Raw genomic sequence first — 24347 nt, 5'->3', positions numbered from 1 at the left:
TCGTCATGATCCTTTGAGTGCAAATGAAAACATGAGCACGCATCCCTGGAAATCGCACCAGCTTCTTCTCACGTGGTTCTGTCTTTATTTTTAGAGGCCGGCGGCTGATGAGAAGATAAAGCAACGAGAGTGAGAAACGGCAGTTCAAAAAAAAAATGAGCGGAAGGGCGTGCGAGCAAGGTGAGAGTTGAACAAGGAAAAAGTGAGTGATGAGAAAGAGAGGGAGGGAGGAGGGGACGGAGTCACTTTTGTTTCTCGCTCGGTAGCGGAGCAGAGAGGAGGGGAAGGGAGGGTCCCCACTGCGAGCGCCTTATAAGAATCCAAGCCTGAGAATCGGGCTCCAGAAACCCACCGCGCACACACGCAGGACATACACAAACACACATCTGGTGGTGGCAACTCTCTCTCTCTCCCTCCCTCCCTCCCTCCCTCCTTCCCCGCGAACTCCCTCTCGCATCCTTCCGTCTCGCGCTCACAAGTCAGCGAGTGTTTGGAAGTGCGCGGCGACTGCGTGGCTGAGTGCGCGCCGGCTCCCTCCAAGTGCTTTTGAGCGCGCGGCGCCACGGACCGAGCGCAGCCGGCCGGCGGGAGCTCCATCCAAGTGTATGCGGGTCTGCGCCCATCGCGCCCCACCTCAGGATCCGCGGGTCCCCTTCCTCGGCGACAGGCTCCCCACACCCACCCGGCACCATTTCCGCCCCGGGGAGACCCACGCTGGCCGCTCAGCCCCTTCCCCGACTCAGCATCGGGAGGAAGACCCTGGTGGCGGCCGCCGTGGGGGTGATGCTGGTCCTGGTCCTGGTGGTGCTCATCCCCGTGCTGGTCAGCTCCGTGGGCACCGACCCCAGCCACTACGAGATGCTGGGCACCTGTCGGATGGTGTGCGACCCCTACCTGAACAAGGGGACCCCCCCGAGTAGCAGCACCAGCTCCACGGGCTTGCAAGCCGAGGCGGAGGCGCTGAGCGACCACGCCAACGTCCTGCCGCCCTCCACGCTCCTGCAGGGCCCGCAGGGGAAGCCCGGCAGACCGGGGAAGCCGGGGCCGCCGGGGCCGCCCGGCGAACCGGGGCCGCCCGGACCGGCGGGGCCTCCGGGAGACAGGGGGGACCAGGGGAGGACTGGGATTTTGGGTCTGGGGGGGAACGGAGCTATCAGCACGGCTACCTACAGCACGGTGCCTCGGGTGGCCTTCTACGCCGGGCTCAAGAACCCGCACGAGGGCTACGAGATCCTCAAGTTCGACGACGTGGTCACCAATCTGGGCAACAACTACGACGGCGTCGCCGGCAAGTTTGTGTGCAGCATTCCCGGCACGTACTTCTTCATCTATCACGTGCTGATGAGGGGAGGCGACGGCACCAGCATGTGGGCCGACCTGTGCAAGAACGGACAGGTGAGTGCTTCCGCTTTTCTCCCGCGCCCTGCTCGCCTTCCGTGCGCAGTCTACTGAGATCCGATACAGTAGGCCTCCATCTGTGTTTTTTTTGTGCGCGAAACATTTGTATGTGAAAAAAACAAAACACTTTGAGTGCCTAAGACGTAAAAACACATCAATGGAAACACTACCAAGGAGCACCGTAGATATCAGTTGACATACAAACTTTATTTCGGTTTATTTGTTTTATTTGAGTGATTGAGTGAGTGGTGGAGAAAAGGTTTTGGAATAATAATAATAAAAAAAAAAAACCAGCTACAGTTTGAAATTGGCAGTCAGGTTCTCTCTTTTTTTTAAGATAAAAAGACAGCTGTGCCATCCGCATTTAATAAACTTTGGATCTACATTTTATTGAGCAGCTCCACAAGATAGATCATATTTAATCATCTGTTTTTTTTCCGGCTCGTTGACCAGAATATTGCGTCACTTCTCACAAAACCTCTTACAAAATCTTCTTGTGTCAATATAGGACATTTTGGCAATAAGTTGCTCAATATTCAAATTAATTTGTTCTTAGTTTGAAAAGAAAACTGTACTGTTCCTGTTCAGATTTGATGACATCCTCAGAAACACTGTGAAAATCTCATGTACCCCATTTGAGAACCACCAATATACAATTTATATACTACAGTTAATTCATTTATACCGTAGGCATATTATGCACCTGTATGTACTATAAATAACCAGGCTTTACAAATATAAATTATTAGGTTACATTTACTACAATTTTTTTCTCTGTGAGTTTACTGACCTTAAGGTCAAGTGGACAGCATTTCTTTTTTTTAATCAAGATAATGTTAAACTTTTTTTAAGTGATCAGAAATGTAATTATGTATTGATCATGGTAGCTTGCAATATGTTTCATTTGTAATCATTTCATATATATATATATATATATATATATATATATATATATATATATATATATATATATATATATATATATATATATAATATGTATAGTGTGTGTGTGGGTGTGCGCGCGCACAGGTGTCCCTAATAAAGTGTCCCATGAGTTTCTAATTGCCGCGGTTGCGTGCAGAGCGCACATCTGTGGCATGCAGTTCGCCTAGAGATAAAAATGTGTTGACTGGTTGCAAACTGTGTCCCCCCTCGTCGGCGTATGATGCGTCCTGACATTGCCAAGCAACCCCTCCACCTCACCCCCACCTCCACTGTAGAGACTCTATCTGCACCTTTCCTCCTTTCTTTGTGAGTTTATTTATCGGGATGAACACTAAGGAGGTTATTTTCGTCTGGTGCATCAGGGAAATTAAAATCAACGGTGAGAAAATAACACAAATGCAAGCTAATGCTTTGTTAAGTACGAGCGCAAACTTCTTATGTCGTGTAAATTGAATCCGCCGTCCACGTGCGCTATTCTCGGGGCTTCTATGCATCACTTTTACGAGGCACTAATTTCATTTGAGGGGTCCTCTTGGGTCACTGTGATGTGCGTGTTTGCCGCGCAGTTCGCACTCTGTCAAGGTTCCTGTCATAAAATGTGGCCGTGCACATTAAAAAAAAAAGGTGGACGTGACACTGGGTGTGCTGGAAATAAATCCCCAAAAACTGGTAAACAAGTAAACCCATGCAAAACTTTTTCTCACTGGGTCTAATGTGGAAATAAGATTATTTCAACATGGTTCAGTTTGGAGTGGTAAACTTTATTAGGTACTTATGGACGATTTAATAAGAGCCCATAAAAGCTGTGTTTATAAAAATTTGCTTTTACAAAGATAATAATGCTCATTTTTGATTTACACTGACACCCGCTTAACAATATGAATTAGAATGAGCTCATTAAAATGTGCTATTATTGTGGTTTTAGTTTGCATTGAGCCTCTCATTACGCTAAACTAATCATCCAAAAAAATAGGAACTGCTGGCAATATTGAGGAATAGGAACTCGTTCCTACTTTCACTCAAAACTGAGTTTGATCTTATTTGATCATTTGATTATTTGATCATTGCAGGTGTGCCCAATGAAGTGGCGCATGCTCAGGACAACACTATGATAGCATTATGGTAACGTGTACAACTGGGGGTACGTGACACTTTAAAAGGGCTGCTGCAGGTATCAGCAAACCTAATTTAATGCATTTTAAGGATGTGACAGGAAGAGGTTACTTTTCAAATTGAGAGCAAATGAATTGGAACACGAAGCAGCTTATTTTTTTTGCATAGCCTTGTATGCATAGCCTCGTATTTGTATGCCTTGATTATCATTGTTATTAGTGACAAACTGTCATAAATTAGACACAAATGGCCCTGGTAAGAACCTACTTGTCTGAAAAAAATATTTCACCGAGGGGTGAAATAAAGACATAAGTAATGAGAGCCACTGGTGTAAAATGAAGTACTGTATAATTTACAGTAAACCGCTGCAATATTTACCTTGCAGCAAAAGGCAAAATTTCTCATTATTTTTCAGCCTATAAGCCACAACTTAAAAAATTGACGACAAACGATTTTTGTCATGGATAAGTTGCACCAGACTGTAAGCCGCAGGTCATAACAAAGGATACTTATGCAGAAATATGATTTATGGAATTTTTCAAAATGTATTTATTATTATTTTTGATCGCCTGCTTACGGTGGATGGATGGATATTTTCTACATAACATCAACAGGAAATTGGAGTTAACTCTTTCAGCACCATGGACAAAAATTCTCATCTTTTAAAATAGTAATAAACATAAATAATACACTTCTCGTCATATACAATTTTTATGGAGGGTGGCTGACACTGTTGACGAGTGCTAATCTAATATTAAGCCAATGGAGCACTTGGATGGCAGTGTTGCCATAATTACCACATACATTACATATTTGTAATTCTACGTAAGGAATGCAAATCAATCTTTAAATATATAATACCACCCGTGTTTACATAGACATAGCACAATTCTGTCGGCCTTGAATGATGAGTGAAAATGCTAAATATACAGACAGGCACTCTAGAAGTTGTCTTTTCCAATAACGCTAGCAGTTCAATCTCAATATCACTACTTTGATAGCATCTTCTTCCGTCTCCCTTTATTATTTAATTATTTTAGTGAACATATAAACACATTGCACATGATTCATATACAGTATACAATCATACATACCGGTATATACAATCATATTTATATTACATTTAAAGGTGACAAACCTTTATAAAAGATCTTATTCAATTGAACTCTGGGGGGACATTTCGACCCAACTTGGTCTTTTTGATGTTTTTGATGTATGATATTGAAGGAAAAGCATAGGAGGCTAAAATATTGTATAGATTGTCAAAACATGACGAATTTCAATATGCTATGTTGCTGTCTCTTCTAAATACTTGCAAACGAAAGGTGGAGGGGTACACTCTATAGGTGTCAAATTTAGCCCATGTTGGGCTCATTTACTGCCATTCAAAATTGGAAATATTGTCAATTTTGGACAATAATCAAAACCCATTGTTTTCTCTTGCATTTCCCCCAATTTTTGCATGAATCCTTTCAACGGCAACTCGCCAACGGGTTGCAAGAGAAATTTTTGTGTTGACACACCAAAACCTCCAGGCAGCGCTAGCGGCCAACTTATGACATTAGAAAGCCTTTCAATGACTTCGATGACTGGCTTAGCCTGTACTCCAATAATGAAAAAGTCTTCAACAGTCATAATACTCTAATGATTACATAATACAAATTCCGATATGCAGATAAGCCGCAAGACTAAGACGCACGGCTCAAATCATGAGAAAAAAGGTGCGGCTTAGTCTGAAAAATATATTACTCTAAACAATCGGCAAAAGTGATAAATCATCGTGCTGTGCTATCTCCGATTCTTCCTAAGTAACTTTGTCCAAGTTGCATATGCAAATGAGTCATGACAACTCGCTCAACGCAGTTAGAACCAAGCGGGAGGCAGCCGAGGTCTCGAAATGCCGTCTCTGTGTGCAAATTGGAGCTGAATTAACAAGCGCCGCAGACTCTGCCCCCCCCCCTCCGTCTCCCCCACGCACTCATCAAGACAGTCAGGTAGAGGTTAACTCCTTCACCCTCATCAAGATCGCAACGTGGCGTCCCAGACTGTAACGTCTCATTCCACTGTAAGTTTTTTTATTTTATAGTCAGGGCGTGAACATGTAGATATATAATCAGGGAGGAAGAACATATGTTGGAGTTAAGACGCCGTCTGTTGCTGTGTTATTGTGCTCCCCAAGGGGTGGGGTGGGGGGGCTGCAGAAGCACTTAAGTTACACACACACACACGCATTGCGTGTATCTCTGGGGGCCCACACAATGGTAATAAAGTGAAATTGTTTGTCTTTGCCTGTCCTTTTCACGCTTAACTACAATGGGTGGTGGTGGGGATTAGAGACACAAAACTAGTATTTTTGCAGAGGATAAAGAATATATGCCAGTGAGTATTGTCATATTCTGCTCCACCATTTCTGCGCAAATAACCACGACAAATATGCTAATTGTAAGAAACAACGCAATTGTGAAGGTGGGCGTGCTAGCGTGAGTTTACAACATGTACAGTAAGATACAATCGTTTGCTTGCTATTTTCGTAAGGTTTAATTGACATATGAGTGGGATGAGTTTTTAATTAATTTACAAACGAGTTTGAACTCCGATTTCTTATTATTTGTATTTTTTCAAAATCATGTAATATTGAAAGAGATGTTGCCAATCTTGTTTGGTGATTTGACTTAATAGCAGATGTATTTAAAATATTTGCAAGGCGTCTTTAGCGGCTAGTGCTAATGCTGGAGACTTGTGTTGGATTATAAAATGCCAACGTGTTTGACTCGCGGTTCCTTAGCGTCCTTCAAAAGTGACTGCATGGGATCTTTTAATTGTGGTGTGTTGATGGTAGAGTAAAGGGGTAAAATTAGCTGGTAGCAACTTCAACTTCCAAATAAAAGTGTGCTATGGCCATTGCATTGATAGCCATCTATTATTTGGTGTGTTTATTTTGAAGTCGGCGTGGTGTGATGTTGTTGTCTCCCTTGTTAGTGCGTAATTATAGTATTCCCACGCTACACAGTGGTTCAATTATTGCGGTTTCAATCTATCACGGATTGTCACTTTAGGACAAGAATGTTTTTCTATTGCAGCTTTTCGTGCTATTTTTCGTCCTTCTAAGTCAGGTCAGACATACTAAATATCAAATTTACATATATTTATTTTACAAAAGAAACAAACTAAAAAGGAGACAAAACCAAAATATTTCAATCTGTACTTTGCGTATTTTGCTTACTGTGGGTATTTTGGGGAATATAACCCTCCTGATATATGAGGGAGAGATTTATTTTATTTTTCTTTAATTTATAAAATCCATTTTGGGACATTTTTGAATCAATTCTGAATCATAATGCGTTTTTGTGGGCACATCTCCCGTGCGGATAGCATAAAGGCATAGTAACTTAACTGGATATTACCCCTGTGTGGCATTTTGTCCAATCTTGTGATCTAAACATCAAAAGCATTTCACGTCGAAGGGAAAACATTGAAAGAAGACTCTGGGAAGCTGAAATTTCACCCAGATGTTTACAACATGTCAAAGTTGCACGCCCACTTAGTTATCACACTGGCAGGAATGTGCCATCCCTTGGCTAAAATACTGCAGGAATAATGTGGCAGAAAATTATGCACAAAGGGTTAAGGTCCATCCTGACCCAGAAGTGAAAACTCAACACCTGGCCAAAATCATCCAATCAAACTTGTGAAAAAGTAACCCACAGCTAGGAAAACAAACAAGCAAGCGCCATTCTCAAGAGGCTTTTAGGTCGAACGTTCGGTGCTGACTGCTTCTAAACATTGGGCCGCATTAGCTAATGGAGCGCTGGGTGTCCAGGTGGAGCCGGTACCGGTGCCTTCCTCGGCTCATTAAAGCAGCAGAAATCCGCACTGTGCACTGGGACAAGAAGAAGCAGCGCCGTACCGCTATTTTATCATCTCGGGCTCGGCATGCCCCGCAGCGCCGTTTCACCCCGGCAAAGCGCTGCTTTCTCCCGCTCTTTTCCGAGCCGCGTCAAACATCCACGCGACATTCAAAAGCTTTTTCTTTCAGCCATCCGAGAGAATCGCGGCGTTGTCCCCGCAACTTTTCTCTAGCTTCCTGTGAGATAAACAAATCTATTTTCAGCGCAGCCAATTTCCTCCCCTCTCACTCCACGCCATCTTTGGGCTCCTCCGGCTTCTGTTCTTTTGACTCGCAATATTCTGAGTGATCCTAAATCGATGCAAATTGGGGGGTAGCTATTGTGTCACCGACTCAATTTAATTCAGTGCTTGACAATTAATTTCTGAAAAGCCCCCCTCCCGAAAACATTTCACTTGCCACCGGCAAATAATATTATCTATAAAAATTGAAGATCTAAAACGGGATCATTTTAACATAAAGAAAAGAAAAAGGACAATACATATCAACTTTCAACAACTGTTTACGATTTTTTTTTTTTTTTACAGGTTACAGATTAGTCTAAAACTAAAAAAAAAAAGTATATTAAAGTGCCTGAAAAAAAAAGATGTGTCATGCTTTTCATTTAGATTTTGCAAAGCCCCCCAGGAAAATAAAACCTTTCACACGCACACCCTTGCTGACAACAAATAAAATTATCTAAAAAATCTTGTATAAGTGTACCTAAAACTTTATCTTTTTTTAACACACAAAAGAATAAGACAATATAAATCATCTTTCAACAACTACTTTTTTACAGGTTACAGGTTAGTCTAAAACTAATAAAAGTACGAAGTGCATCAAAGTCCTTGAAATAAAAAAAAAGATACAAATCCTTATTTTATTGCAATTGCAATAATTTAATATAAAACATTTAAAACATTTAATTAGCGCTTTTCAATTAGATATGGCAAAGCCACCCCCTTGGAAAGTGAAACCCTTTTGTGCCCCCCCCATCAACTACAAATGAAATTATTATCGAAAAAAATTGTCCACCTAACACTGTATTCTTTTTAAAGTTAACAAAAGAAAACCAGCAATATAAATCAACTTTCAAAAACTGTTAACTACTACTTTTTTTTTTTTTTTTTCTTTTTTACAGGTTACATGTTCGTCCAGGGGTGGGCAAACTTTTCGACTCAAGGATCGCAAAGGGTTCTGAAATATAACAAAAGAAAAGAAAATGTCGGATATCTAAAAACATGTGCTTTAATTTCAATGGAAAATTAACAAGCATTACAACTGTTATTCACGTCCCATATAATTACCTATTTCTTTAAATGACTCTTCTAATAACTGAAAATTGAAAAAAATAAAAAACCTTTTTAAAAAATTGCAAACAGTTATTATTTTAAAGCACTTAGTATTATTTGCAAAGGGTTGCTTGATTGTAATCAAAAGGCATTTGAGCAAGATCTAGGAAATGTTTGCACTTCACTTCTCCTGTCCCCTCGCCTCTTCTTAATATTGTTATTAATCCTCAAAAACACTTTCCGACTTAATTAAAAGCAACGAGTGGAGCGTGGGCCCCTCCAGAGGGCCGTAGTGAATAATCACTGTCTCCTCCTTTAATAAGCTTCGGCGTCCTTCGTGCACATGGCGCTTCCTTCGCAATTATCGCCACAGTCTCCCTCTCGCCCCCCCTTAACCCTACAAGGGCCCCCCTCTCCCAAAAAAAAAAAAAACAACCCTGACAAATAAATTCCTAGAGATGCATCATGCTCCATCTGATTTTTTTTTTTAAGAGTCGCACAAATGAGCTCCTCCACGATGCCTTCAGGGGTCACGCTTTGATAAGTGTTCAGGTGAAAACAAGACAGTGAAATGTGAATGCGGGCACTGAATGCTGGAGCCATCTGGATGCAGGTTGTCTACATATGTTCTCGCGCCAGATGACAAAAAGAGAAATTTGAAAGCTGTTTTTCTCTTTTCTCTTTTTTGGGCCAGAAAAGCGGCGGTCCCATCAAGTCTTGATTGATTTTAGCATTCCGGGAATGTTTGGGGCTGCTATTCTTGGTGGTGATGAGCACTGAGAGGCCTCTGTGTGTGTACGCCCCGCGTAACAGAAAGACGTTGTCTGAAATGGACAGACTGCGCTTAAGAGAGAGACTGAGCTTCAGTCTCGGTATTGATCGCCGCTGTGTGTGTGCGAGGTCGCATGTGTTCATGTTTTCTTTTTTCTTTCCCCGCGTAATGGCGCGCGGTGGCGGGGGCGGACCTTTGGCCTCGATGGGCGCCGTAATTGGACGGCAGTGCTGACACTCCGCCGAGTGGAACATTAGAGCTTTGGGCTTAATTAGCCGTGAAAGCCGTTAAATGAAGATTGTCAGGAAATACGGCACAGATTGGAAATGTCAGGATGACACCATGTTGTTGTGTGTGAACATCAGAGAGGGGGGAAAACGAGGATTTGTTCAAAAGCCAACCTACCACATGTTGCTAATAAAGGAAAAATCTATTGGAGCTGCTCAAATATTTCTGTCTTCACTTGCAAATACAGTACAGTTTTTTCTGCACTATAAGGTGCACCAGATTATAAGGCGCACCTTCAAAGAATGGCCTATTTTAAAACTGTTTTCACATATAAAGACCACCCCATTACAAGGCGCATAGAATAGATGCTACAATAGTGGCTGGGGTTGTGTTATGCATCCACTAGCTCAAGCTGCGTGAAGGGAAATGTGAACAAAGCCATCAGATAAAACAGTCAAATTTTCCAATCAGAAATTAATAATAAAGGTGATTTGTGGAAAAGCATGAATGGAAAAAAATTACCTTGATTACATTAAAAGACTGTTTAGATCAATGCAAAGACCAATAAAGAGTTTAAAAGAATAGAGTTATGATTCTAATAAATATTAAATTTAAATTTTTATTCAAATTACAACCCTAACCCTTTAAAATATCATGTTTTGTTAATTTAAATACAGTTTCTGGATTTATTTAATAAAATTGCGCTTTCACCATCTGATCTGACAAAACGTTTGTATTTTGGCGGCTTGGCCCCATATAGATTGCTTCAAAATTGGAGCATATATAGCATATCAACATTTTAAACAGGATGTTATTTGCAAAAATTACTTTTATAACTGTAATGTAGGGGTAAAAATTGAAAAATTTACCTGGCGATTAAGGTATTATTTTTTCGTCCCCCAGTTTATGTGATAAAGTGCAGCGGATTATAAGGCACACTGTCATTTTTTGAGACGATTGAAGGCTTTTAGGTACACCTTATAGGGCGGAAAATACAGTATACAAGGCACTCCTATTGGCACATTTGATTATTGCAATATTTTTTAATGAATTTTTTCCCTCCTAGGAAGAAGAAAGGATTTTGCGGCCCCTCACTCGCTGAGGTGACTGTAAACAAGATCATTATCTAAAAAAAATAGTATAAGTATCCCTAAAACTGTATATATTTTTTTTAGATTAACAAAAGAAAAAAACTTTTAATGGGGTTTATACAAGTTATAGGTTAGACTGAAACTGAGAAAAGTGCATCAAAGTGGCAATAATAAAAAAATTGTATATGTCAATTTTATTTTCAACTAGAAACATTTGTGACCAAGTGAACCATTTGATGCACAAAAAAAAATAAATCAAGAAGCAATAATAAATGTAAATTGCTCTGGAACACTAACATAGGAGCACCTATTTTTTAAACAATTCAACCTGAAAAAAAGGTATAAAAAATTGGGCTTATCTTTTTTCAAAGTTGGCGTTTGTCCTGGTGTTTTTTTTTTTTTTTTTTGGACGCCTTTAATTTCCTTTCACCAAACATAAATGTCCGTTCCAAGTATCTGTTATCGACATCCCTGGCTACAAGTAACAAGTAGCGCTTTGAGAATTAAAAAAAAAAACAAAAAAAAAACATTGGACTTTTTAAAGACAGGTCAAATATACCATCACTAGTGACAATAAAATGTGAATATTTTTATTATTGTATCATGAATGTTGTGAACAATTACTTTTGTTATAATAAAGGCTGCTCTTAGTTTTTTTGGCATTGGTTTCTAAGCAACAAAACGGGAAGTAGCCTGCTGCTTTTTCTCACTAGTTTGTATAGAGCAATACGGATTGTTACTGTAGCAATTTAAGGCCTGGCTTAGCTTATAATGAGGAGGAGACAAGCACAAAAACCAAAGTTACTGTTAATAGGCTCAAATGATTCTAACGGTAAGGCGGGTCCATGAAGGCGACATTAACGTGTGCTTCAAATTGAGAAGGGACTATTTTGGCAACGTGTCGGAGAGATGAGGCCAAAGCCTCAGGAGTTCACCCACAAATCAAATATGAAATAATATCTCATTTTGACCCCCATGCTGTTTTCAGTGCGAAACTCTGCCAAAATCTCTTGATGTTATTCATTGTGAAATCACCCCACCGACATCGCTTTGATCAGATTACAGACTACTTATTGGATTGCTTCATCCGACTTGAACATTTTTCAATTTGGGCGCAGCAGCAGGTGCCCACCTTGTGTGATGCCAGCCTTTGCGGCACGGCGCTGCGCCGTTGCGCACTGACAACACATGCACAATGAATGTTTTGGAAGGACCATTAGGCAGCAACTCTAATGTTGTGTTTCACTAACTTGTATGCATCTGCATTTTAAAGGTACAGTATTTTGTGGCAGGTTTCTATAGTGTTATAAAAGGGTATACGCTATTTAGGTTGTATAGCGTATAGTTGGAAAATGAAAATATATCGGTCAAGAACTCATTTTGGAAATGGAGAAAACATTAGAGTATGAGAATACATATTTCATATATAAATATGTGCATTAAGAGCAAAAGCTAAAACAGGACAGTCTCCCGTGGCTGCGTGAGTCAAGGATGCTACTGTGTTGACTCGCAAGGCTCCTTCATTATAATGAGGCCCATATGGGAGATAGACAAGTGCCCTCGGGCCCCTCTTATGCAAACATCCCTCTCGCCATCGCTCCCCACGCCCCTGACATTTAGCCGCACTCCCCCGAATTCAGTCGTCAGCGATAGCCACAATTATACTCTCCTTCCTCAACGGGGGAGGCAGCGAGTCGGTGGTGTCACATGACTCACTGTCTGCGCATTCTGCCTCCTTGGTTAACCCTCCTTGAACATCACCCAGACATGTACATGTTGAATATTGTCTTAAGCCTATGTTAATTCGCTAAAGCACCCCATTTTCAAAATCATAAAAATGGTATGATTGTATATACATATTAAAAGATGGGATTAAAATAGTATAGTAAGTGTAGTATATAGTATATATATATAAGTATATATATATATATATATATATATATATATATATATATATATATATATATATATATATATATATATATATACAATAAAAAAAATCATAAATAAAAAATATAGAATGGATTTATTTACTTTTATGTGACGAGCTTGTTATGGCCATATTCCCTCGTGAGGGCAGCCTAGCCTAGGCTACCAGCTTAGCCTTCTTCGTATTTCTTGACTATCTCTTATGTAAATGATCTTCTTACTTCTCTCTTTAACATCACTAGCAATATCAGGACCCATGGCCCACCCATTCAAGTTTGAATTACTTAAGCAGTAAAATGCACAGTAAATAGTTATTTTAAACACTCAGACACGATCCAGTCCAAAGCATGCCGCCATTTTGACAGTGACGCCAACCAATAGCAGACATTTATATTAGGGAGTCGTGACGCAGACCATTAGCAGACCAGCATCTGAGTGACGCGTTGCAGCACAGGCATTTTGACGGGATCAGAAAATTAAAGAGCAATTACCTAAAAACGCCTGAAGCTGGAAACAAAACAACACAATTACAGCCAACCCCTAGGCTCATGGCAGTTGTTTTTGTCGTAAAGCGGGAAAAATACCATAAAGAGGGGACGAAAAAAAACGTTGCAGATCATGTCGTTAGCTGAAAAATATGTAAGGTAGGAATGTTGTACTCTATTATATATACATTCAGTATAGTACAACACAGGTGTAAAAAAGTTGGTTTTAACTGAAAAATCGTTATTTGATTTAAAAGATGTCATATTCCCCAAACATATTTTTGGTTTCGAAAGCAAGTTTGCAGCTGCATGTTTGGGGAATAATTTTCCACAGGAAGCGCGGCACTTGCAGTTCTAGCGAGCCCGCTAAAGAAGTCGTCCAAGTGAACAAAAGGTCGACTTTGACTGTTTTTAGACTCCGCTGAGAGCCGCCGTTGCGTTCTGGGTGTGGGCGCCTGAGGCGGACAGTGCACCTCGCTAATTAGGTGATGAGTCAGACTCGTAAGCGAGTGAAGGGCGGGGCTCGGACCGGACGGCGGGGTCAAAGTTGCAGCCTCTCCTGCTTCCCGCCGCTGACGAGGCTCTCTCGACTCGCTCTTTTAACAAACCGGCCTGGCACCGAGGCAAACGTCGGTGAGGTACCTGCATTCGTCTTTCAAAAGGAGACGGGACAGCTGGTGAAATTAATTCTTCTCCAATTCTGTCGGTGGCAGATGGCAAATCTCCCGTTAACGGTTTTCCTCTCCTTGTCATGTTTTCAATCAGACCTCCTCTGACGAATAAACCCGACACGAGCGTCCACGTTGTCAAGATTCCGCTGGCGTGCCCGGCGGCTTTAGTTGCTTTCACGCTTGAAACGTTCGGGAAGGTTTCCAACACGGGAGCGCGGATCGATGTTCTTGAAATTGGGCGCCTCGAGACGTACAACAATGACGCAAAATGCCCATGCGGCTTGTTATGAGCACAAGAACGTATACAGACATTAATTCGTAGGGTCGCAAACATTGCAGAAATTCAATATTAGAGATGGATTAAAAACTCTTCTTTTACAGAGATAAATCAAAGACCACCACCAAGACCACCCACACATCTATTTTTAATAGCAGTTTTCCTTATAGGTTTTTGTAACCTCGAATAAAATGGTCACATCTAAGATCAATTGTTGTACAACCCCAAACCTCTAAATTTCAACTATACCACCACATGCTAGGTGATGCACTTCCACCCCAGACCTCTAGGTGGAGGAATTCATTACACATTAAGTTTGTTTTCCACCAGGGCTCCGGTGGATTGTAGTGGATTCACTATACCAGTTGATCCCAATGCAAGCTGATCATCACAGCAATATTTTAGAACAATAATTCCAAGCCCAAAATCATCTGGAATCCATCCGTGTGAATGAATCACTCTTTGGCAGTATTGCTAAAATGTCAGGGAAAAATTCTGTCTCAGAAAGGCCCACTGCAAAGTTACAAAAAAATAGCTGCTGATACTAGGTTCACTGATAAGACAGCAAACTGTCATGCTTCATGAATTGAGGCTGATTATTTTTATTTACTCAAAATAAAACATTCAACAACATTCCAACATGTTACAGCCCAAAGCAATAACTAAATCACAATTTTTTATTTTATTCTTTTTGGCTCATTCAATCCCCAAAACACAATTATCCGTTTTTACACAGCCCAGACATTCATGTCCATGCAAAGTACTTAATTATAGTATCTTTTTTTAATATTAGGATAAAAGAGTGTCTGAAAATAACAGGCACAGAATGAGCTAAAAAAAGGATGGAAATTAAATGTTTTTAATCCGATTCAACGATTAATCAAAAAAAATGAGAGAATTTTGTAGTAAATAATAGAATTGATTGCCTTTAATGTCATTTTATATCAGGTATACAATGAAAATAGGAATTCTGCTCTGATTGGTCCATATTAAACAAATATGGAAAAAAAAATCAAACAATAAAAAGATCAAACGGAATAGAATGGAAAGCGTTGATAGCTTTGACGAAAAAGCTATCCCTGAGTCTATTTGTCCGTCTTTTATGAGCGGTGAAGAGCTGACTTGAAAGCAAGGTGTACAGGAAGAGGTCCACCAACAGATTACTCGATTATTACAATAATGAGTCAGAGTCTCAAGGAACCAACCAAATTACCAATGTTTAATTTCCTCATCGTGGGACTAATAAAGATCATCTCATGTTATTTTAAATGATTTAAATTGATTATACTCGCACTGTAAGGCAAGATTCCAGGGCAGACATAAAGTAACCAAAATATTAGAGTCCCAACTCATGTATCGGATCTCATTAGATCGTCCGGTGAGGCTACAACTGGTTAATGGTGCAAGTTACAACAGCTCTCATGGGTAGAAATCTATTAATAATTTAAAATTAACTGTAAAAATTGTGTTTGTGTCAACAATCACCCATTTGGGAGTTGATATTCTGTACTGTACTTAATGTGATTTATTATGCCATTTACTTACTAAGGAAATGAGCTCATAGTAAGGGGTAGAATCTCTTACAGTTTTTGAATTGTAAATAATCTCTGAGCCAATGAGTGTACGTGATGACGTACTGCGTGTGTGTCAGTGTGTGTGTGTGTGAATGTGGGGGGCTTTAATTCAAAATTAAGCATGCAGCTGAGGAGTGGAACGTTCAAACATAATTAGGCAGTGGTGCACTTCGATTTAAGGGGGAACCAATGGAGTCGTCGAGCCAAAATGGAGGCTCGACATCAAGTCAACAAAGCGCCGTCAGACACGCCTCGGGGACGCGTCCTTGTCACGCCGACGGAGTCTCTTGTAAGATCAGCCCCCCATATCCGTAAACCTGGAACTTTTATGATTTCCATAAATAGCGGTTTGTTAAAACCATCTGAAACTATTTCATTGAGACCGCGGGATGTCCCAAAAAACTCGGCCCCTCCCCCACCACACACAAACATCGTCATTATTGATAATGCCGCCTCTCATTGTCATACACTGAAAGAAATGCGTGCTGAACTCTCGCCGCCATGCATTATCTATTAAGGCCGAGCGCAGAGTGAATATTCAATCAAAGCCATCATGTTGACGGATGCCGGCGCGCCGGCGACAACAACATCGGCCGACACCTCGTTTGCCAGCCTGCGGCCTCACGCTCTGTTTGCCTTGTCAAAGTTGCTCGCCGTACGCGCCGTCAAGGTCACGCGCCGCCACTCGGCCCCGCTTTGTCCCGCTCGCAACACCCCGGCATCTTAACAAGGCGCCTTCCTGATCATTATTCCCGGGAACAAGTTTAAGCCACCGAGGCGGGATAAAATGCTGTCGAGCGCAGTGAGGAAACAAAAATATACATGAGGGTGTCAAGGGGGAAACTATGAGCGGGGGTGTCGCCACTTGGGAGGCCCTCTTGGAATCCCACTTGTGGCGAATCAATATGCTTGCATCTAGTCAAAAAGGTAGAGCTCAAATTGGGTGAAATGGATAACTAGCTAGCTTGCTAATTACAGCGGGTGAAATAACCGTTGACGGACAGTCCATCAGTCCGACTCAGACGGACGGCCGTTTTGCTGCCAGCTACGAATGATGAATTATTTATTTACATATATGTATCCGTCACTCATTGGCAGACTTGAGCATTTTGTCGCGAATGGGATGGCCATTTCGTAGGTGCGTCACTAAATTTGTAAAATGCACACCTCGTAGTGACAAAGAAATAAGAGAAGTGCGGGTTGAACAAAACGACAACAGACTATTATGGTTTGGTTGGGCTAAAAAAACGGCAAACTTTTGATGACGGAATGACGGATGACAACCAGCAAAAATGTGTAAGATGCTCGCCTGAAATAGCTAATTAGCTAGCTAGCTGATTACTGTAGGCCCACTGTCCAAAGACAGCTGGGATAGGCTACGGCATGCCCGTGACTCTTGTGAGTACAACTGGTTAAATAAATGGTAGAATGGAAATGGCTGGCTGGCTAGCTAGCTAATTGTAGTGGGGAAAATCAGAGGTGGGCAGTCCACAAACGCCGGCGGACAATCCGTCGGTCCATCACTGATGGACACCCATTGTGCCGGCAAACTATGAATGAAGAGAAAAAAAAAAAAGACCAACTAACTAAGGACGGAAAGGCTTTTTTAGTCCGTTTTTATATATGTCACTCATCAGCAGAGGTTGGTCCGTCACTGATGAAGAGATGTTTTGCAGATGAACGTCGAACCAACAAAAATTTGTAAAACGCCGGACTCATGTCGATAAAGTGACGAGGGCAGCACAGGTAACATAAAACAACAGGCTGATGACTACTTTGGTTCAGTTTGATAAAATAGTGGACTGATGGCGACGGAAGGGGACCCAGGGCACCAACGAATGATGGACCTGAAAAATGTGTAAAATGCCACCTCTGGGTGAAATAGCTAACCAGCTTGTAAGCTAATTACAGAGGTCGAAAATAGCTAGCTAGGTAATTACTGTGGGTGAATTTGCTAACTACCTTGTTGGCTAATTACAGGGGTGAAATTGCAATCTAGCGAATGACAGTGAAAGTCATTAACTTTGTCGTATGCAAAAAAATATTCGGGTCAAAACTGGTCCCTATGATAAAGTATCATGTCTATCAAATGACGATTCATGAAAATGTCTTGAGAATCCTTGCTCATTATCGAACAGTAAGTAAGCCATTTAAGTGTGACGCAACCACTTAGCCTCCTGTCCTACCAGGGAATTCCCCCAAATGAGCCCCCCCCACCCGATTTAAAGACGGTAACCTCTACGGACGTGCAAATAAAGATAATTGAAGATTCACATTGCCAAAATCTGCATGTATGATCACCAGCAAAGCAAATATTTTGATAAAGTCTCATTAAAATCTTAACTGACAAATCCCCCATTGCAATCACAGGAGTAGAGGGGGTGTATAATAAGAAGTTGACTTTGTATGGCTGGGGACGCGCAGCGACTTATGATTAATACGCAGACGAACGCAGACGTTGCCAGATCACGATGGCGGGCTTCTGTTTGCGCAACGATATGAGCTGCGACCGATTTAATCAGACATGTAAACAGTGAAAAGGAAAGTACAATATTTTCTATATACGACGCTGGATAGCTTAACTTCAAAGTTACAGCCTGTCGATCAGTTAGGTTTTTTTTTTTTTTTTTTTTTTTTGCTCTGTGTGCAGAGTTGAGGTGTCGTTTATTGAGTTTTAGAGGATCTGATCGATCATTTTTGAGGGTCTGACCTAATTTTGTGACTTTCCTAAATTTAACCGGTAATTTTAGCCAATTTGATGTTTTATGATGTAGATGATTGATTTATGATTTCTTGAGTTTTGGAGAATTTCATTAATAGTTAAATGTTTTAGAAAAGTTGAGGGATACGTTTGTGAATTACATACAATTGGGTTGGAATTTATGTGTACAGGTTGACCATTTGGTGGATTTTGGTCAACATTTTTCAGTGTTTTAGACAATTTCGTGAATTAACTTTGGGAGGTTTTGTCAGTTTTGATAAAACACCAACGTGTGTTTTAGTCTAATAGTACCTTGAGAGTTTTTACGTTATTTGACATTGAATTTAATGAATTTTAAATTTGGGAAGTTTTAGACAGTATAACCGAGGAGTAGAAGGGTACAGACAATGCTGGGGTAGTTTTCATTTGATTTGTTAATTAATGCTCACCGCTTTGAACTTCTCAGATGGATGGATGGATGGATGGATGGATGGATGGATGGGGATAGATTGATAGCTGGATAGATAGATAGATAGATAGATAGATAGATAGATAGATAGATAGATAGATAGATAGATAGATAGATAGATAGATAGATAGATAGACAGACAGACAGACAGACAGACAGACAGACAGACAGACAGACAGACAGACAGACAGACGAAATTAAATGAATGAAATCCAATGAGCCTGCTTGGTCTTCAAACTCTTGTCATTGCTCGCTCAATATTTTTTTGTGTGCTCAAAATCTATTCTTTTTTGCTCAAAATCTTTCATGTAATTGCATGATTATGTGATTTTGTGAATTTCAGAACATTTAAGAAAAAAATATTTATAATTTTACAAGGTTTGGCATGATTGATAACATGGCGAAGTTTCATGAATCAATCACTAGTAGCTGGGACAGAGCAGTTGGTGAAAATGCAAATTTTACAGAGGAGCGAGAACAAAAATGAAAAACCAACAACCAATGTTGAAAATAGTGAAGCGGTGTTGTTTTTTTTTTCATGATATTTCCTCCCAAATTTGCTGTTATGAAGTGTGAAACACAGAATAAAAACAAATATTACGCTGCAATAGTTTGTTTTGCGTTTTTCTCGAAATGAGAGTCCCCAGAGCTATGCCATTAAAACATTCATAGAAAAAAACAAAAACGAGATTTTGAATCTCATTGTTTCACTACGTACAAAGAACAATAAAAGCACAGAAAAAAAAAGTTTTACCAAGTAGTCCTACTATATTGGCTCACACCCATTGTTTCCATGCAACCACAATTGGGTCTTTTTGTGTGTGTGTGTGTGTGTGGGGTATAAATGTGTGATTAGAAAAAAGCCATTAAGGTTTAAGAAGCAGTTGCAACGCAACCTTCCCTCGCATCGTTCAGCACTCAGCGCCCTTTCCGACTACCTGCTTTTGCCAACGCTAGCTCCCAAAACAGATATGTCACCTGAACACGTAAATGCTTTTTAGCGAAGTGCTGCCAGAAATTTTTGGTGTCGGATTTTGTGACCCGGTCGAACGCTTGAGTGCTTCTTTTTTTTTTCCCTTTTCTTTTTGGCTTTTTGTTTTCCTTTTGAGGCTCTCGTGACTCAAGCTTAAGGTGAAAAATAAGACTTCAAGAGCATTTTTCTAACTTATTCAAAGGTCGAGTGGATCATGTGGAGTAACTCTATTTGCTTTCCTCACAGTCGTCAATATGGCCGCCTCCTCGAGAGCGAGTAATTATGGACGATCTCAATGCCGTCTGACAACGGCTCGAAATGCTGTGATTTAAAGTCGCGCCGCGGCGGCAACGGCATCTTAGGAGAGTTGATAATGAGCCACGAAAAAATACGGCGGAAGCAAGAAAGCGATTGATTTTGATTCGACCTGGCTGGCCCAACTAAGTGACTAATGGGCTGATTTAACTGCCGTCCACTTTCAAGGATGTACAGTAGGCTTGCTATTTTTCGCCCCCGCAGGATAAAATAATGATCTTTTGTTTCAATTGTATTCCTCTAACTTGCTTGATGCACTCCTACTTGTTCGGAAGTCACTACTGTAATAACTGAAGAGAAGCAAAGACTAAAATACTGTACTATAACTAACCAACTGCTGTATTTCTGAATACCAAACATGCACCGTAGTTTGAATTCAGATGGAACTTAGCGAATATGTTTCTCAAAAACACTAACTGAATTTTTTGATTTTATTTACATTTATTGACTAACTCATTCACTACCATTGACTACCACGGCACTGCTCGTCAGTTACGCTGTCAATATATGATTCTGCACACGTCATCGTCAACATTAATATGGCGATTTCGTCGTATGACGGGCAATCCAAACCAATGTTAAATAGCTAATGCGTTTAGAACCCCAGGTAAAAACATCAGAATTGTACACACACATTAAAAATTGGTAACAAAATAGTATAGTAAGTGCTACGTGTATATATTATACACACGTATCCAAACAGAAAACATCATAAATAAAAAACTATAGAAAGGATTTATTTAAATTTGAGTGCCACATTCCCTAATAAGGGTTATCTACAGCATTGTTTCCATATAAATCATCTTCTTGCTTCTCTCTTTAACATCACTAGCAATCTTGGGACCCATGGCTAACCCTTTCAACTTTCAATTAAGAAGTAAAATGCACGATAAATGCGGTTTTGTAACTACTCACAATCTAACAAAGCCGTTACCGTGCCGCCATTTTGAAAGGACGTGGGCCGACCAATAGCAGACCAGAATTGTAGTGACGCGTTGCAGGAAGACAAGTGTGATGGCACCTGAAAATAAGTGTAATTACCTAAAAACGCCTGCAGATGGATGCAAAACAACACAAATACAGCCAAGCCCCTAGGGTCATGACAGTTGTTTTGGTCGCATAATCGGGAAAATGACATAAAGAGGGGATGAAAAAACTCAGTATTCCACGTCGCAACATGAAAGTAACGTAAATCAGGGACGTTGTAACACTGAGGTCCACTGTGTGTGTGTGTATATATATATATATATATATATATATATATATATATATATATATATATATATATATATATATATATATATATATATATATATTTCTGAATTTCTGGAATGCTAAAACAACATGTAAAAACATTTTTGAGAGTGGATTTTGTCAGTGGCTCACAGGTTAGCTCATCAACATATAAATCGGTATTTATGTAATCTTCAGGTTCGAGCCAGTGCCATCGCCCAAGACGCGGACCAGAATTACGACTACGCCTCCAACAGCGTCATCCTCCACCTGGACGCCGGGGACGAGGTCTACATCAAGCTGGATGGCGGCAAAGCGCACGGCGGCAACAACAACAAGTATAGCACCTTCTCGGGCTTCATCCTCTACGCGGACTGAGCGCATATCACGAAAATAAAAAAGACAGTCCGGCTTGACTGAAGGAAAGAGTTGTGGGGTGGAGAGGATGTATGTCCAAGGCCTTCTAGTCCCCCTTCCGTCCTTCTCTCCGTCATCACGGACCAACTCTCCGCTTCCTCCCGGCGCTGCAGCCGAGGGCTGGACACAATGGCAGAGGGGTGGGAGGTACCAAGGAAGGGACAGTGGGGTGGGTGGGATGTGAGGCGAGGTTCCCAGTACTCGCCGCTAGGCGCCCGCCAATGTGTCGGAAGCTCCTCGCTAACAGCGTCACGTTCTCTCTTTCGTCCCCCGTCCCTCTTTCCCCTCATGGCGCAATGCAGACCGTCACACCTCTTCTCTCCACAGCCGACTTGACTGAAATCTGTAGTGTCGTTACGTGAAATTTAAACCTTAGATTGTGTTTTTATTTGGTAGAGATGCATAATAATCCGCACAGATTGACATAAAGAAAAAAAAAAGAAGTCCTTGTCCCTTGTGAAGATATCCCCAAGAGATGTTGTCATGGAAGTGGCAAGTGACTGTGTTCATACGATACCACTCAGCACTGTATCCCCAAACTGTAAATGGGTTATTCGATTCCAAATCACCTGATTTGGGTGAAACCTGGTGTATTTGTTGTTAGTGATGGAGCAGCACTAAATCTAAAATTGTTGGTCAATTGAAGCAGGGGTTTGAGAGCTATGACTTGTCAAATTTTGACATTTTCTGTAAAATTTGCCACATGGCCGCTTTCCTTTCAACCTTTATTTCGCAGGGTCTACTGAGTACATTTTCACAGATGTGGTACTGATGTAAAGGGAATTCAACAAATTCCAGATTATTTGTCATAACAACAGGGGTTCTCAAACTTTTTGGAGTAAGGGACCCCTTTTAGGAAAGCAAACTTTCCAAGGAAATGTTTGCGGAAACAAAAAAAAATCATTTAAACCATTGTCCATTGTTGTTTTCAATGAATCCAGATTCCATCCTCTTTGTATTTTCTTTGTTTGGGCAGCTTTTCTTTTGTTTTTTCCTCAACAGATGACGTGGACAGTCTTACAAACGTATCCACAGCTAAGTAGATTGCATCCTGTGGACGCACGGGTCAAACTCTTTGATGATGACGTGGATTACATGGGTCTATTTGAGAAGTTTCAAAATTATTACATTTTTAAAAAATATTTGGAAATAGTGGAATAGATTGCTGGATTGAAGAATCATGAATACATTCACAATTTCATAGAAAACAAATGTGTTTTTTTATTAACTCATTCAATCCCAGGGACGTATTTTCTCTTTTTTTTTAAGACCATTAAATCCCAGATACTTAAGTATGAAATTGATCTTTAAGTATTTGGGATTTCACTGGTAATTTCACAGACGCCCTGCAGTCTAGACCCCCCCACTTTAAGAAGCACTGATTCAGAAAAATTGGCGAGATTGTTCATGATATTAATCACTCACATTCTCTCCTAGCCCTGTTTTTACAGGTGTTATCTACTCTACTCCCCTTCTCAAATAGAAAAATCTACCTGGCTCTAATCTGCTTGCTTTTTCTGTTACCTACTGCTTTGTGGTTACACACATTGCATATTTTTGACCTTTTGATCAATAATTTGAATTTGAAATTGAACTGGTGGAGCATGTAAACTTGACGAAATTTTTCATGAAATTAATATCTCACGTATTCTCTAAAGCCCTGTTTCCACTGACATTTTCTATCCTTCTCTATTTTACTCAACAAGACGTATAAAACTTTCAGAGATGAAGATTTCTGGACATTTTTCGTTGGACTGTAACTTCCAACCCCCGATTCCGATTAAGCTCAAATTTTAGATTTAGTGTTGCTCGCAAAAAGTCCACCAAGTTTCCTCAAAATCGGCTTGGTTAAAAGTTTCCGATTTTTGGGGTGATTTGGCATGGAATGACCCCAAACTACTCTTATATATAGACCGCACTTTTTCGTACACACGCAAGGCCGCGTCTTGCTGCTGCTATCGAGGTTCATCCAAGTGTCTTCTAGATGTTCTAGTTCTGCTTAGATCCTCTCTGCACAAGCAGATTCGTAGCTAAAGAGCTAAAGGTGAAGGAGAAACGCGTCTCCAGCATCACTGATTGTCCTCCATTCATTAGCAGCCCAGTCGCAGACACACGTGTGAATATTTACTCAACGCGGCAGCCCGGACGCTCGCCCCAGGACGGTCGGACCGCACGTTTGTTTGTGAGTGTGTGAACGGTGTACACGCACACCCGTTAGGAGTGTGTGCATGCCAGCATGTGGTGCGTCATAGCTCCATGTTCCTCTCCGCGGTCGTCTCCTGTGCTACAGCCAATGATATTTTATTTAGCAAGCCCATGATGAGATAGTTTGAGGAGAAGGAGAAAAAAAAAAGGCTTGTAAATGAATTCTATGACATGTTTGTCGATCTTATCTTTTGGAATTGTTGAATACATTTAAATAATAAATGGGATTTTTTTGAGTGGATGGTCTCTCGGGAATCCTTGTATCGCAAATATCAGCAGAGTATGGTCCTTAAAACATCAGATAAATGAATATTTGCAGATTATTTTGACTTTTTACCTTTATGTATTCTATACTGCAAGTGTATACAAGTAA

General features: G+C 40.7%; 2 protein-coding genes across 4 annotated transcripts in view; one reads left to right on the top strand and one right to left on the bottom strand.

The window, feature by feature from the left end:
• The window catches only part of LOC148410357 (uncharacterized), a 171571-nt gene that overhangs the window by 42083 nt on the left and 105141 nt on the right, over window positions 1–24347 (bottom strand). The window lies entirely within an intron of this gene.
• Window positions 429–24215, top strand: c1ql1l2 (complement component 1, q subcomponent-like 1-like 2). Its single transcript, XM_088437811.1, has 2 exons — window positions 429–1395; window positions 21551–24215. The coding sequence occupies exons 1-2, from the start codon at window positions 784–786 to the stop codon at window positions 21728–21730; spliced, it is 792 nt and encodes a 263-aa protein (XP_088293937.1). The 5' UTR covers window positions 429–783; the 3' UTR covers window positions 21731–24215.

This window comes from Hippichthys cyanospilos, chromosome 16 (genome assembly GCF_059441005.1).
Source record: "Hippichthys cyanospilos isolate Australia breed blue-spotted pipefish chromosome 16, RoL_Hcya_1.0, whole genome shotgun sequence".
NCBI lineage: Eukaryota > Metazoa > Chordata > Actinopteri > Syngnathiformes > Syngnathidae > Hippichthys > Hippichthys cyanospilos.
The sequence above is the reverse complement of the archived record's forward strand: the minus strand, read 5'-3'. Positions and strand labels throughout refer to the sequence as shown.

Coding starts and splice junctions, on each gene's coding strand:
- c1ql1l2 (XM_088437811.1), top strand. CDS start 784: ATGCTGGTCCTGGTCCTGGTGGTGCTCATCCCCGTGCTGGTCAGCTCC. Junction 1,396..21,550: donor ACCTGTGCAAGAACGGACAG/GTGAGTGCTTCC, acceptor TGTAATCTTCAG/GTTCGAGCCAGTGCCATCGC.